The following is a 14,200-nucleotide window of genomic DNA, read 5'->3' as shown; positions in this document are numbered from 1 at the left end:
GAATCTGGGGCCAAGTTGGGCAGGTCTTCCCCAGGAAGGCTGGTGCTCAGGGGTGGGACCCAGGGGCGGTTGCCTCTCTGAGTGTGACCCCAGGCACTTACCTCTGGTCCAGATGGGAATTCTGGGGCAGGATGGAAGCTGGGGGCTGGTATCTAAGTCTCTGGAAGTGGCTGGGGTCTGGGGCAGATGGGTGTGGGGGCAGCGTGTGGAGATTGCAGGGTTCTCCAAGGGTTTTGGAGAAGGGGAACCTTCCCCGTGGGGTTGGGGGGGGGTCCTTCCTGCCCTATGCCCAGAACCTCTGGTCCCAGAAGTGTTCATTTTGAAACATTTAACTAAAGAGTAAAAATTATAGGGGCTGGGATGATGGCTTAATAGGTAAGTGCTCTTGTTCCTCATATATGAGGCAATGAATCCAAATCCCTAGCACTTACTTAAAAGAGAAAGGCAAGGCCACACAAACCTGTAACAAAGATGATTGAGGAGGGGGAGACAATAGGGCTACTGGGATTTGTGGCCACCAGCAGAGCTAGAGGTTCAGTGAGAAACCCTGTCTTAAAGGAACAGGCAGAGAATAGTAGAAGAGGGCACTCAGTGTTCTTCCATATGTGAATGGGAGTGTACATCCACATATATGTATGCAAAGACACTAAAATCACATGTATCACACACACACACACACACACACACACACACACACACACACACACACAAAGACACACACATCCCAAAGTAAGAAATAAAGCCCTATTTGCAGATTATAAAGCATATCTAATGACCAGAACCTGGTCAGTCTTCCTCTACCCATACTCACTTATTTTCATCCTCCTGATTATCTTGAGGCAGAAGTCCTGCTCATATTACATATGACCCATGTGTTGTGTATATAATTATTCTGCAACACGTAATATGATCACATCAGTAGATGTCAGTGTGTATGACTGTATAGTAAGTAACACATCCACGTGCTAAGACTAGTTCCTGGTGCTGGAATATACATGATGGAAGAGATGTTCCTGATACTTGAGTCATGGGATAAAGCTGCAGAGGACTGCACCAGGACAAGGACCCTTGAGTCATGTAAACTACGTAATTTCTCATTTCAGTGTGTTGTTGCTGTGTGATAATTCAGGCTGTCTGTTGATTGGTTTTCTAAATTTCAAGACAGATCTGTTTTTAGAATTAAACATTTCACATTTGTGCACTGTTGGGTCTTATACAGAACATATGACTCACTGCAGTATGTACTCTCATGGGGCTTCCACAAGGACATAGGCCATAATCATCCAGGATAAATACATTTCATGACCCAGAAGGAGAAACGGGAACTAGTTTAAACTGCTCCCAGGCCAATTTTGAGCAACTGAGTTTTAGAATGTTTCTTCCAGTGTTAGCTTGTACAACAGTTGTGTTATACAATAACTATTCATTCGCTGAGTATAGACTTTGGACCTCAAATGTCAGTTTTCCCAGGGTGCTGTTGTAACCCCAAAGCTTTTGTCTGGGCACACTGAAGAGTTTCCTATAGGCTCATGAGAATGGTCAAAATGCTTCAAAACACTAGGGCTGTGGAGCCCAGGGTGGGGTGCGGGATTTCCTTTGGCATAAGGAGAGGAGGCTGCTCACCCTCCAGGCCTCCTCATAGCCACATGAGGAGGGACAGAGGGCTCCCTGTCACATTCCCAGCACTGCTGACAGTGTGCCCAGGAAAGCAGGGAACAGCCAGCCACCAGAATCTCAGTAATCACTTTGCTATTCGATCTCACATTTATTTTGTCTTATCTTCCTTGGAGTTGGTCTGTTAGGTTCAACCATATAACTGATACATAAAGTTGGCAACAATGTAAACATGGGCAATAGTCCCCCCTTTACACTCAGTTATATAAAATAGGGTTGGACACAAACAAGCCTATAAGTCTGTGTTAAACATTTTTGTGGGTGAGAATGTGTCTAGTGAATCTATGACACTTTACAGCTCATTGTTGAATTTCACATGAATATCTTCATTAGATGATTAACATTCCAATTAAAATAACACTCCTGCTGGAGGACCCAGTAGTGTTAGGAGTAATTAACTTCATTTGCCGGGTATGTGTCTCTCAATCAAGGGTCACTGGTACCCACCTGTAAACATGGGCAGCCGGCCAGGGTCTTCCACTTGCCAGCTTTTGCATTTTCTGGGTCCTTGCAGTGGGCATCTGGTAGATGCGTTAGCTTCTAATTTTTATGCTGACAAAAACAAAAACAAAAACAAAAACAAAACAAAAACAAAAAAAAAAAACCAAAAAAAAACCCAAAAAACCCCCACAAAAAACAAAACAACTTTATGTTTTCTTCTTGTCTTAAGGGAGATGAAGAGCTTCAAAGTTTCCCTAGTTTGTTGAATGTCTTCATTTTATCTTCTCTCAGTTCTCTATGAAAGCACTTCCAAAGAGAGAATAAAGCTTCCTATTTGCATGAGTCTTTTCTGAATCCAGAAGGAAAGGGATTTTGTCAGACATGGGCAGATATCATCACCCAAGTTTGATAATCACACTACTGGTCCATAATTAAGGTGTATCACAATTTATATCTCATTTGGCTGGCTACACAGCCACATGAATCCTGGATTTATAGACTGTACTGTATTATTCAACTAGCTTTCCTCTGAGAACGTTGTTCAAAGTTCATGCGGCATCTTGTCACATTTTAGTGCTGCTGATGGGTGAGGAACCTTATTATTATGCACTCCTAAATCAAACATTAGCAATTCCTTGAGAATATTACATCATCATTTACACTTCCATGTATCCATCTGTAGAAATTTTACTAAGTATTATTGAGCTGTCAGTGCTGCGAATCTATGATCTATTTTTTTAAATAATTTTTTGAGACTTTTGTACCTGAACGTCTTATGTACATCACTCCCACCTCTCCCTTCTATGTCAGTCACCTGTGTTCCCCTCCCACATCTGAAGTATTTTCTTTCATTATTATTCTGTAATCTTTTGATGTAAAAATAACTTTGATATAGTTCCTTTATCTTTAATGAACACATACCATGGTTTGTGAGGCATACATGTTTTATATACTACTTTGAGTATATTGAGTAAGTTATTGTCTTTCAGAATTCAAGTATTTCACAGTAATTGAGACATTATATTGGAAAAGCACATTCATGATAAAAGCATTAACATCTACATTGTAGTTTAGCAGACTTTCCTAAAGCACCATAATTAAATAATATACTATCTATCTAAATTTATGCTTTGACTATTTATTCAATCTAAGTTCATTTTTTTCATATCTTTAAGGGATTTGCTTTTATCTTGTGGATTTATTTATTTTATTGTTTATATGTATTTTTATTGCAAAAATGGTTGGTCATGGCATCCTTCATGAAATTAATCTATCAGAAATAATGAAAAGATGCTAAAAACCTCAATGATAAACATGTAATTCACAATGGACATGAGGTTTATTTCATTCATAATATCTAGATCATTGTTTTAATTATAACCTTTTAATAATTACTTTTATTAAATTTCTTTTGTGAAATATATTTAATTTTAAATTTATTATTTAAAAATTTCATACATGTACACAATGTGTCTTGATCTCATCTTCCTCATTTCATCCTTCTGACTTCTCCTAGCACATCTCCCTCCCAACTTCATGTCCTCTTTCTTATAACCCAATGAGGTCAGTTAGTATTGTTCTATGCACATGGGTATAGAGTCACACACTGAGGCATGGGCAACCTACCCATGGCCACATTCCTAGAGAAAATTAACTCTGTCTCTCCCAGTAGCCATCAACTGCTAAAACCATCCACTCCTCAGCTAGGGGTGGATCCTCAGGAATTCCTGTTTCTCCATGCTGTGTTTTTTAACTGGCTTGATCTTGTATAGGTCTTGTACAGCTGCCATAAACCTTGTCATGTTCAGGGAACAGCATTCCAAAGTGCTTCTCCTCATCTTCCAGCTCTTTCATCCTTTCATTGCCTCACCTGTGATGTTCCTGAAGCCTTGGATGGGATTGACACAGATGTCTAATCTGTGACTGAGCACTCTAAGTCCTTATTCTCAGCACATTTAACAATCTTTACATTAACCACTACTCACAACAATAAGAAGCTTCTTTGAATAAGGTTGAGGGCACCACACTAAATACAAGTAAAAATATTTACAAAGTCATTTGACAACATGACAAAAACAGCATCATTAATCATCATGAAGAACAACTCCAAAGTCATAGAATAAAATAAATGACGACAGTCTATACATTCTACATATTATTCTCTAAGAATTCTCCACTGTATATGTAGATAATGGCTCTAAGAAATGGTTTTTCATAGGAATAGTAAGAGCAGTCTATTACTATTTAATCAATAATTAACTTCACCCTTGGACAGATACTAATTGCAGTGTATGCACATTAATTTGATGTGAGGAAATGGCTGTCCTATGAAAATACACTTTAAACTTACTGGAAAGAGATTCTGAGCTTTAGATCAACAAACAAATGTATAGATTTTAAAATTTTTAATTAATTAATTAATTTTACATCCCAAGGGCAGTTTCTCCTCCTTCCTCCCCTTCCAATCCCTCCTCCTCTTCTCCACATGTCCCCCTATCCACTCTTCCTCTGTTTCTGTTCAGAAAGGGATAGGCCTCCCATGAGTATCAACAAAACGTGGCATATCAAGTTGCAGTAAGACTAATCACTTCCCCTAGTATTTAGCCTAAGCAAGGCGACCCAGTATGAGGAATAGGTTCCCAAGAGCCAGCCAAAATGTTAGGGACAGCCCTTGCTCCCATTGTTAGGATTTCCACAAGTAGATAAAGGTACACAGCTGTCACATATATGTAGAGGGCCTAGGTCAATCCCATGAAGGCTCTCTGGTTCTTGGTTCAGACTTTGTGAGTTCCTATGAGCCAGGTTAGTTGTTTCTATGAGTTTTCTTGTGATGTCCTTGACCCCTCTGGTTCCTAAAATCCTTCCCCACTCTCTTCAGCAAGATTTCCTGAGCTCTGACTAATGTTTGGCTGTAGGTCTCTGCATCTGTTTCCATCAGTTACTGGAAGAAGGTTGTGTGATGACAACTGAGTAGTCACCAATCTGATCACAGGAGGTGGCCAGTTCAGGCTATGTATCCACTATTGTTAGGAGTCTAGCTTGAGTCATCCTTGTAGATTGGTGGGAGTTTCTCTTGCATCAGGTTTCTAGCTGACCCCAAAATACTTCCCCTTTCCAGTCCTCTCTTTCAGTACTCTCTCCCCTCCAGCCATCCCCCAATTCCTCAAGTTCCCAGCCCCACCACCGCCCATAGATTTGTTTAATCTGAGCCATTTTGATAATATTTGCTATTGAATTTCCAGTCTCTGTTGAATGCCTTTCCTTCTTCATTGTTCTCCCACTGGGATTTACTAAGTTAGGGAATGACTTAGTTGTCTGTATGGGAAACTCAGGGCATCCTCAAAAATGAAAATTCCTTCCAAATTTATTTCTTATCCTAAAAAAGTCTTCACATATTAACTCTCCAGCACAGACACCCTCAGTGTCCTGGTATTTATTTTAAGCGCATGTACCATTAAAAGTAAGCGAGTATCAATGCTTTGAAACACTTTCACCCTCAAGTAACAATACGATACATGTTACTCTTGTTGCTGTTGGAGCACCCTGCACTTGAGGTTGCAACCCACTTAATGTGGCCATCTGTAGTCCTCTAAAATACTGCATTACTATGAACAAGAGGATGTGTATTCTCATGGCTTCTATGTCATAGCTTTCTGCTGTAATCTACCAAAAAAATGTTACAGACATTTTTTGTCGGATACTGATCTTCTGTGGGAATAACATTATTAATTATTTCTTATGTGAGATCTTGGCTGCCTTTATGTTAGCATGAACCAACATATACCTCAATGCTTTTACTTGAAGGGTATCAAATATGGCCTTCCTGATTCTTCTACTTCTGCTAACCTTTTTCTCTTATATGTTCATGCTGTGCACCATTTTGATAATGAACTAAGCCACATAGAGACTCAAGGTCTTTCCCAGTGACTCAGCTCATCTAACTGTGATGAACACATTTTATGGTAGCATTTTCTTTATGTATGCAAAACAAGTCCCAAGACCTTTGGAAAGTCAGTTTATGAGCTACAGAATGGCTTCCCTTGTGTGTTTTGTGGGGTAGCAACTTTTATGCTGATTTCCATTATCTAGAGCATAAGAGACAAAGATATAAAAGATGCTGTGAAATATTTGTTGTGTTTCAAAGCTATTCACCAAAAGCACCAAAGGGAAATGTAAGACTTTCATGAATAACTAGGTTGGTTTATCAAAACAAGTTACATAACATAAATACATACATTTCAAAGTTGTCATGTAAAATAAAGTTTAAAAGTGTCAGAGAAAACATGATTGGTCAACCATAAACAATATTGAAAGCAAAGTTATGGAGAGATAGCTTCATTATTTACCTTCACTAATCATGCTCACCTAGGATCACTGAAAATATTAAATACTGTAAAATTACCTCTCATCCATCTCTTTCAAAGATAACAAATTCCTTTGGAGTAAGTTTGATCCCTGGTGATAAATGAATTAGTGTTTATAACTAATTTTATTTGGGCTTCTGAATGGAAAATATCACACATATGTTTTGAAAATGGGTATGTGGGGTATAAATTCTGTTTTCTCACAAACTACTTTAATAGTATTGAGTGGGTTATTCATCTTTTCAAAACTGTACTCTTTTCATTTTCAAAACAAGACTAAGCAAACTCTGCTCTCAGTGTTATTGGAAAGCTTCATTAAATTGCACAAAATAATTAGAATAGCGCCATATTCTCTGTTGTTCCCTTTTGCAGAGTGTGTTGAGGATTACTCATGCTGTTGCCTTTGAGTTTGGGGGCTGAGGTAAAGATGCTGGCTTGAAGATAAAGGATGGCAGCTAACATCTCAGGCTCTTGCCAGCTACCAATTGTAAGAAGCTGGCATCTTTCCCTAAGTCTTTGTGATGATATGTTTCACTGTTCCTCCTTGTCCTTTCTCCAGTACATCTCTGCAGAGGAAGAAAGCACCAACAAGGGTTCCCATGGAAACTGGAACACATCTGTGCTACTTCAAGGCCAATGAGGAGAGAGAGGCTGGGCTGTCTCCCCCTACACACCTAGGCATAGGAGTTAGTCTTGAGGAGATCTGGCACAAATAGTTTGGGTCTGAAAATAACAAGGCAGTTTTTTAAAAATTACTTAAATATTTTACCTGATCTTTCTAGGAACCAGTTGAAAATACCATTTATATAACAACTATGAAATTAACAACAACATGGGGGCTATAATACACACTGCCATATAATTTAGATATCAGCAAACAATGGGCAAAACCTGCCCTGCCACTGATTTTTGTGTGGTCAACTCAACTAAGAATGTTGCTTGGGGTTGGGGATTTAGCTCAGTGGTAGAGTGCTTGCCTAGCAAGCGCAAGGCCCTGGGGTTTGATCCTCAGCTCTGGCAAAAAAAAAAAAAAAAAAAAGAAAAGAAAAAAAAATGTTGCTTACAGTTTTAAACTATCTAAGAAATTAAAATAATGGTAGTACTACTATTTCATAATATATTTCAAACTTGAGTTTTGCCAATGTTTTAAAATGCTTTTATCGCTAAATAAGCGTATACTCAAATGGTGTTATGTTCTATAATTATGACCTTTATGTTGTGATAGCATAATGTCAAAGCCACAAAGCTGTCATTGATTTGACATTATTAATAGAATATAAACTTTTCAGGTGTATGATTTTTAAATACATTTATATATGTGTAGGCACACACTTGTCTTTATAACTCTATGCAGTTTATTTCCATATACAGAGTCTTGTAACCACCATCACAATTAAAAATATGTGACTTTTGGCAAGCCTTCTCCTGTTTCTCTGTTCCCCCAGACTCCATCTCACAGTTTGTCCCTGTGAATACCAGCTGCAGCCTTCCTTCCACCTTCCTTCCTCTCCTGTGGATCCCACAGACCATTCCCTTCCACCCTTCCTCCCCCACCAAACTCCAGCAGGCACCCCCTGCTAACCCAAGGGTACCCCTACCAGGGCAACAAGTAGGCTGAAGGCAGACCCACACCTCTCCTCCTGCTCCTGAGATCCAATCCCCCAACTCTCATTCCCAGAACACCTGCTGTGGTCTCCCTTTTCTCTCTGATCTTACCCCAAAGGAATCACAAAGACCTTCTCCAACCTTCCTAACTACAACTCATTCCAATTACCCAGCCTCCAACACCAGCAGGCATTGCCTGTGCACACACCAGTTATACAGGAAAACAGACAACTCACAATCATCACACTCTAAAAATTCAGGGGTTGACAGAGTGTACCATTAAGGGGATGGGGAAAAATCTGCAGCTAGAGAAAACCCTAGGAACTCACAAGATTGTCTCCAGCTAAGGCTCATAGCAATGGTGGAGAGGATGCTTGAACTTGCTTTTTCCTGCACTCAGATTGGTGTCTACCCTAATTGTTTGTCATCATAGAACCTATATCCAGTGACTGATGGAAGCAGATGCAGAGACCCAGAACCAAAAACTTGGCTAAGATCCTAGAGTTCAGTTGAAGAGAGGGAGGAAGGATTATAAGATCAATCGGGTTGTATGCCCACTACATCAATCAGGAGTGAGGGCCCTATACTTTGCTGTGGGCTGCATTGGGTGAGCTAGCCAAGGCAATTCTGGAAAGCTCAACTGGGTAGTGAGATGAAGGAAAGCTAGAGAGCTGACCAATTCAGCTGCCCTCAGGCCCAAAGCCAGGGTTATGAGTTGGCCCACCCCAACATCTACCAATTCTGTGAACTGTTGGAACATGTGAAGGAGACAAACCTACAGATCCAAAACACCAGGATCTCCATGACACAGGACATCAACAGGATATACAAGAGGAGCCCCAGTGAGAGCCCATTACTGGTAGTGTAGCAGAAACCAGATGCCTCAAGCCAGACCAATGATTCCTTGCAATGAACACTTGCAAGTAAAGATGAATAGACTAAAGGATAAACTGTGAGACTCAATAGGCCACACACTACAGCTTCCACAAGGTTCTTCTCTTTTTCGTTTTGTTTTGTTTCTTTGGTTTTTTTTTTTCTTTTAAATTTGGTTTTGTTTTGTGGAGGAAGTTACAAGGGCAGAGGGCAGATGTCAAGGGACAGGGAGATAAGTGAGGTCAGAATGCATGATGTGAAATTCACAGAGAATCAATAAATGTAAAAAATGCCTCTTATTTGTTAAAAATTTGTTCATTTTCAGTCTGGTGAATCTCTGAACAACCAAGACCCATAACAACTATACCAAACTATAGACTATGTGCTAGCTACTTAGTTTGCCAAGACTCATTCTTGGATTTTCTTCTTAAAGAATCAATTAATATTATATTTATTTGTTCAGATTTTTGAAATGGGGTTTTGCTGTCTAGCCCAGGATGGCTTTGAACTCAGAGTTTTCCTGTTTCTTCTACCAAGTACTATTAAAACCGTGAGAAAGGCCCAAGCCCAGGGAATACTTTTTGCTAAGCAGTAGATGCAAACTGGGAGAAACAGGGACCTTGACAGAAGAATAAAGAATAAATTTTTTTGCTATAGGATTATCTAGCCACAGAAGCCCAAGGGAATGGGTTAATTTTATTGGACTTTAATCCCATCATGTGTAAAAAGTCCTAAATATACTTAAAAGTTGGGGTACTTCATTTTTCAGTATTAGGTAGTCTGTTCTTTTTTACCTCTTCTCTGTCTTTTCCCCCATCCACCATGAGCCAAATCAAAGTGTTTATCTGTAGTTTAGCAGTTGTTCATTGCAGTAGGCATTGCCACATGCACAGCATTCAGTGAGTGAGGCACCCACTCTGCAGGCATGTGGAGTTCTGGTGAATGAAAGTGTGAAGTTGGGTTCCTCTTTGAGGATTGCCACCAGTTGCCTGGCCAAGGTTTTTGCCCCTTTTCTGGCAAAGATTACATTTTGGGAGTACTGTAGCTAGGAGTAGAAGCCTCCCTTTTGTCCCTCTTCTCTGGGTTGTCTCCAATGCCCTACTCTAGCTTCATGGATTCCTATGGGAGTCCCAGAAGCTCCAGTTTCAGGGAATCCAATGCCCTATTCTGGCTCCATACCTTCATGCATATACTGCCTATAGATACATGCTGGCAAAATACTCACATAAAATAAAAATAAATCAATAAAAATAGATCTAATAGGTTACCCAACTGTATCACTTCTTGATGTATACTCAAAGGACTGGACATCCTACTCCACAGATACAACAATATTAATTGCTGCTTGATTCACAATCATCACGAAATGATAACAACTAAATGCCCATCATCTGATGACTGAATAATGAAAATATTACACACACACACACACACACACACACACACACACACACACACACACACACACATGGTTTTAGTGGAGTTCCCCACATGATGGGATAATGCTCCCTTCAGGAGTCATTGACTATTTAACAAGAAAGTGTGTTTCCTGTTAGCTTGTATGATTGTACCTAGAGGTAGTTCCCAAAGGTGCTTCACAGTCAGATTCTCCCTTAGACCTTGAAATCATGGCTGCTCTCTGAGAGTTAAAATGGTAAAGCTTCTGGAATAAAACCCACTCATTTGTTGAAGCCAATCACCTGTGCACTGAAATATGGAAGTACAATGAATACAAACATTACAAACAAAGAGTAAACCGGATGTTCCCCCAGAGAAGCAGAAATGAACTGTGATGTGATTCAGTCAGCCACATTCCAACCATTTCTTCTCTAAATATAGCAAGAGCTGCCACAGCCCTAGGGACACTCATGATGGGACACGCGACAGTGACAAAGTAATTAAAGCATGATCTAGGATTACACACACAGTTTCATATGTGGGGTGCACAAAACATACCTAGACTCTGAAAAAAATTAACTTCCCAAACTTCTGGAATTAGTGGAGCCTGTCTAGACTACTGACGACCCAACCGAGGGAACTGAGGCCATGTTACTGCACTTTGCCTCTGGACAGGTGTGCTGCTCTACAAGCAATTCCTCACTCATACATATATCCTCTATCAATTGTGAACTCTCACCCCAAACCAGTATCACATTGTAGTCACTGCTTCTAGTGAACTATTTAAGTAGAGATGAAATAAAAATAACTGTTTCTGCCTTTGAAGAAATTTAGAGCTGACAGAGCTTAGTATCAGACATCTGAGAGCGAGAACTTTTGTCATGCATGCTAAGGGTATTTGAATTAAGGTCATCACAAGAACTCTACCTCGCTGCATCCTTACATGCTTCTTACACACTTTCTTTGTAAATTCATTCACCAATGACTGAGTTTATTCTTTGAGAGTGCTGCCTTGCTGAGATGGGAGTCTCATATAACTCCTTTCCTCCTTTCATTCCTTTTCCCTCTCTGTACCTCATGTCTTCCTTTTTCTTTCCTTTATTTATCTTCCCTGCATTTAGATGAGGATCCCACTGGGAAGCCACAGCTGGCTTTAGGATCTTTCTGCCTAAGCCTCCACAGTTCTGGGATCACGAGAGTGCACCCCAGTGCTGGACTGATGCTTATGTGTGATCACCTCCCCTTTCTTAAACCCAGGGCTCACATGAGACTTGTGGTAGCAAGAAGAACATTTTCACAGGATGAAGCCATCATTTACATAATTTCAAGGAAGTGATTTATACATCAGCTTTATTAGTGCCAGATTCCAAGAGGATTTTTTAAAGGAAAATACATTAGTTTGTATCATGGTAATATCCTAATTTGCAGTTTTGTTCACACATATTAAGTATGTTTATGAATGTTTAGTCAATATATTTCTACATTAATACAGCATCTCTATTAAAATATAGTCAATAAGGATATGGTTCCTTCTTCACCAGTCCTATGTGATCAGTTAATAAACATGTTTAAAAAATTCTTTTCAGTAGGTTGTTCAGTAGGAGTTTGAAACTATGTCCTTAGACATACTGAGTGATAACTATTGTTGAATTATAAGCCCAGGACAATTATTTAACTTATTAAAATAATATTGTGGGTGAGTAATTGATGAATTTATTAAGACACTGAAGTATATATGAAATGACTCTGACCTTATACCCATAACTCAAAATCTCAATTTTTATATCTCTATTACAGCTAATACATATAATTATGATTATGCAAACCTTATTGTGTTCTACTTGTATGTCACAAATATTTATTAGTTCTTCCATTGTGCAACCTAAATAAGCAGTCACTCAAACTTTGTCTCACTAAGTCTGAAAAAACAATTTTCACACTTTAATGCTTTAGAGACTAGGAAGAGTATAAGAGAGTGATGCTCACTCAGTTTTATGAAATACATTATGAGTGTATATATTCATATATCTACCTTGAACTATGTACATACTAACTTAAAATATATTTCTTGGTTATCTTGTAGTGGAACAGTGAGATCATTTTAATAGGTCAAATAGAAAACAATAGGTAGTTACATAATTTTAAGTTCATAGTAATGTACAATAAATGCTAACTTGAAAATGTAGTTTTGTATAAATGATTCATTGATATGAAAATTTTTACAAGGAAAATCAGGATGCAGGACAGTGGTTCTCAACCTATGGGTCACTACCCTTTAGGAGCTGAATGACTCTTTCACAGGGATCACCCGAGATAATTGCAAAACACAGATATTTACATTATGACTCATAACAATGGCAAAATTATAGTTATGAAGTAGCAATGAAAATAATTTTATAGTTGGGGCCACGACAATGTGAAGAACTCTGATAAAGAGTTGAAGCTTTAGAAAGGTTGAGAATCACTGACAGAGGACATGATGATGAGTTCCTAATGGAAATTAGTGTTTCTAGAGCCTTGGCTTGCATTATTATGCAGTTTTCTCAATAAAGTTGAAGATTACTCTAGATGAGTGTGCCTCTTCCAATATTATTTAAGGACGGAAGTCAAGCTAGCACTAAAGGGATTTCTCATCAGCAATTTTTTCACAGCCGTTTTTACTTCTTTGTTCCGTAAACTATAGATGATAGGATTCAGCATTGGTATTAACCCAGCATATATCAAAGCCATAAATTTATCTATCTCCTGTGAATTTACAGCTGAGGGCTTCAGGTACATGGAGAGAGCTGTCCCATAAAAGAGAACCACCACAGTCAAGTGGGCTGCACATGTTGAAAAGGCTTTGCTTCGGCCGTCCACTGAGCTGATCCTCAAGATGTTGGAGAGGATGAATGCATAGGAGACACAAATGAGCAGCATTGGCAATGGCAGAAAAATAATGCTGATCACCATCATGATTAACTGTACCGTAGAAGTGTCTACACAAGCCATTTTCAAGAGAGCCAGAATTTCACAGGTGAAATGATTGATGATGCTCTTACCACAGAGAGACAGCTGAAGCACAGGCCCAGTTTCTACCAAGGCAGCGAGGCAGCCTGTCAGCCAGGAGCTGCCTGCAATCTGCACACAGACTCTCCTGTTCATAATGATGGAATATCTCAGGGGATTACAGATCGCCACATACCTATCATAGGCCATCATGGAGAGGAGCACACATTCAGTGGAGCCCATGGCAAGAGAGAAGTACATCTGAGAAGCACATCCTGAGAATGAGATGGTGTTTATCCCTGAAACAAAGTTTGCCAGCATAGGAGTGAGAACAGATGAGGTATACCAGATGTCCAGAAAGGAGAGATTGCTGAGGAAAAAGTACATAGGAGTATGTAAGTGAGGATCTAGGATGGTGATGGAGATCAGAATAGTACTGCCCAGCAAGGTGATCAGATACATCAGCAGACACAGCACAAATATGATGGCTTCAACTTTGGGGTAATGGGAAAATCCCAGGAAGAAAAACACTGTGACAGAGGTCCAATTTGCCTGAACCATTTTATGATAGTATTCATGTAAGTATGTACTCATGGATTACATAACATATATACTTATAAAGCAAATGGTCCTGCTTCACATTTCCTCAGTTTTCCTTTATATGAATGTGTGCTTTGCATTTAAGTGCTTCTCTAAGTGAGAGTATTATTGTAGCAGTGCATGATTAGATAATCAGTCATTAATATAATTCAGCCACGAAGTCAGCAGATAAACAGTGGACTTTTGCAACAAGGACTTTTCTCCTGTCAAGGTGGAATGGAAGAAGAGTTAATTAAGTAAACAACATGAGAGAAGAA

At 39.3% G+C, this 14,200-nt stretch overlaps 1 protein-coding gene across 1 annotated transcript; it reads right to left on the bottom strand.

Annotated features, from left to right (window-relative positions):
• Positions 1–12,944: 12,944 nt before the first annotated feature.
• LOC118577081 (olfactory receptor 13F1) lies at positions 12,945–13,904 on the bottom strand. Its single transcript, XM_036177080.1, has one exon. The coding sequence runs from the start codon at positions 13,902–13,904 to the stop codon at positions 12,945–12,947; it is 960 nt and encodes a 319-aa protein (XP_036032973.1).
• Between the last annotated feature and the right edge of the window lie 296 nt (positions 13,905–14,200).

This window comes from Onychomys torridus, chromosome 2 (assembly GCF_903995425.1).
Source record: "Onychomys torridus chromosome 2, mOncTor1.1, whole genome shotgun sequence".
NCBI lineage: Eukaryota > Metazoa > Chordata > Mammalia > Rodentia > Cricetidae > Onychomys > Onychomys torridus.
This window is presented reverse-complemented; position numbering and strand designations above follow the sequence as displayed.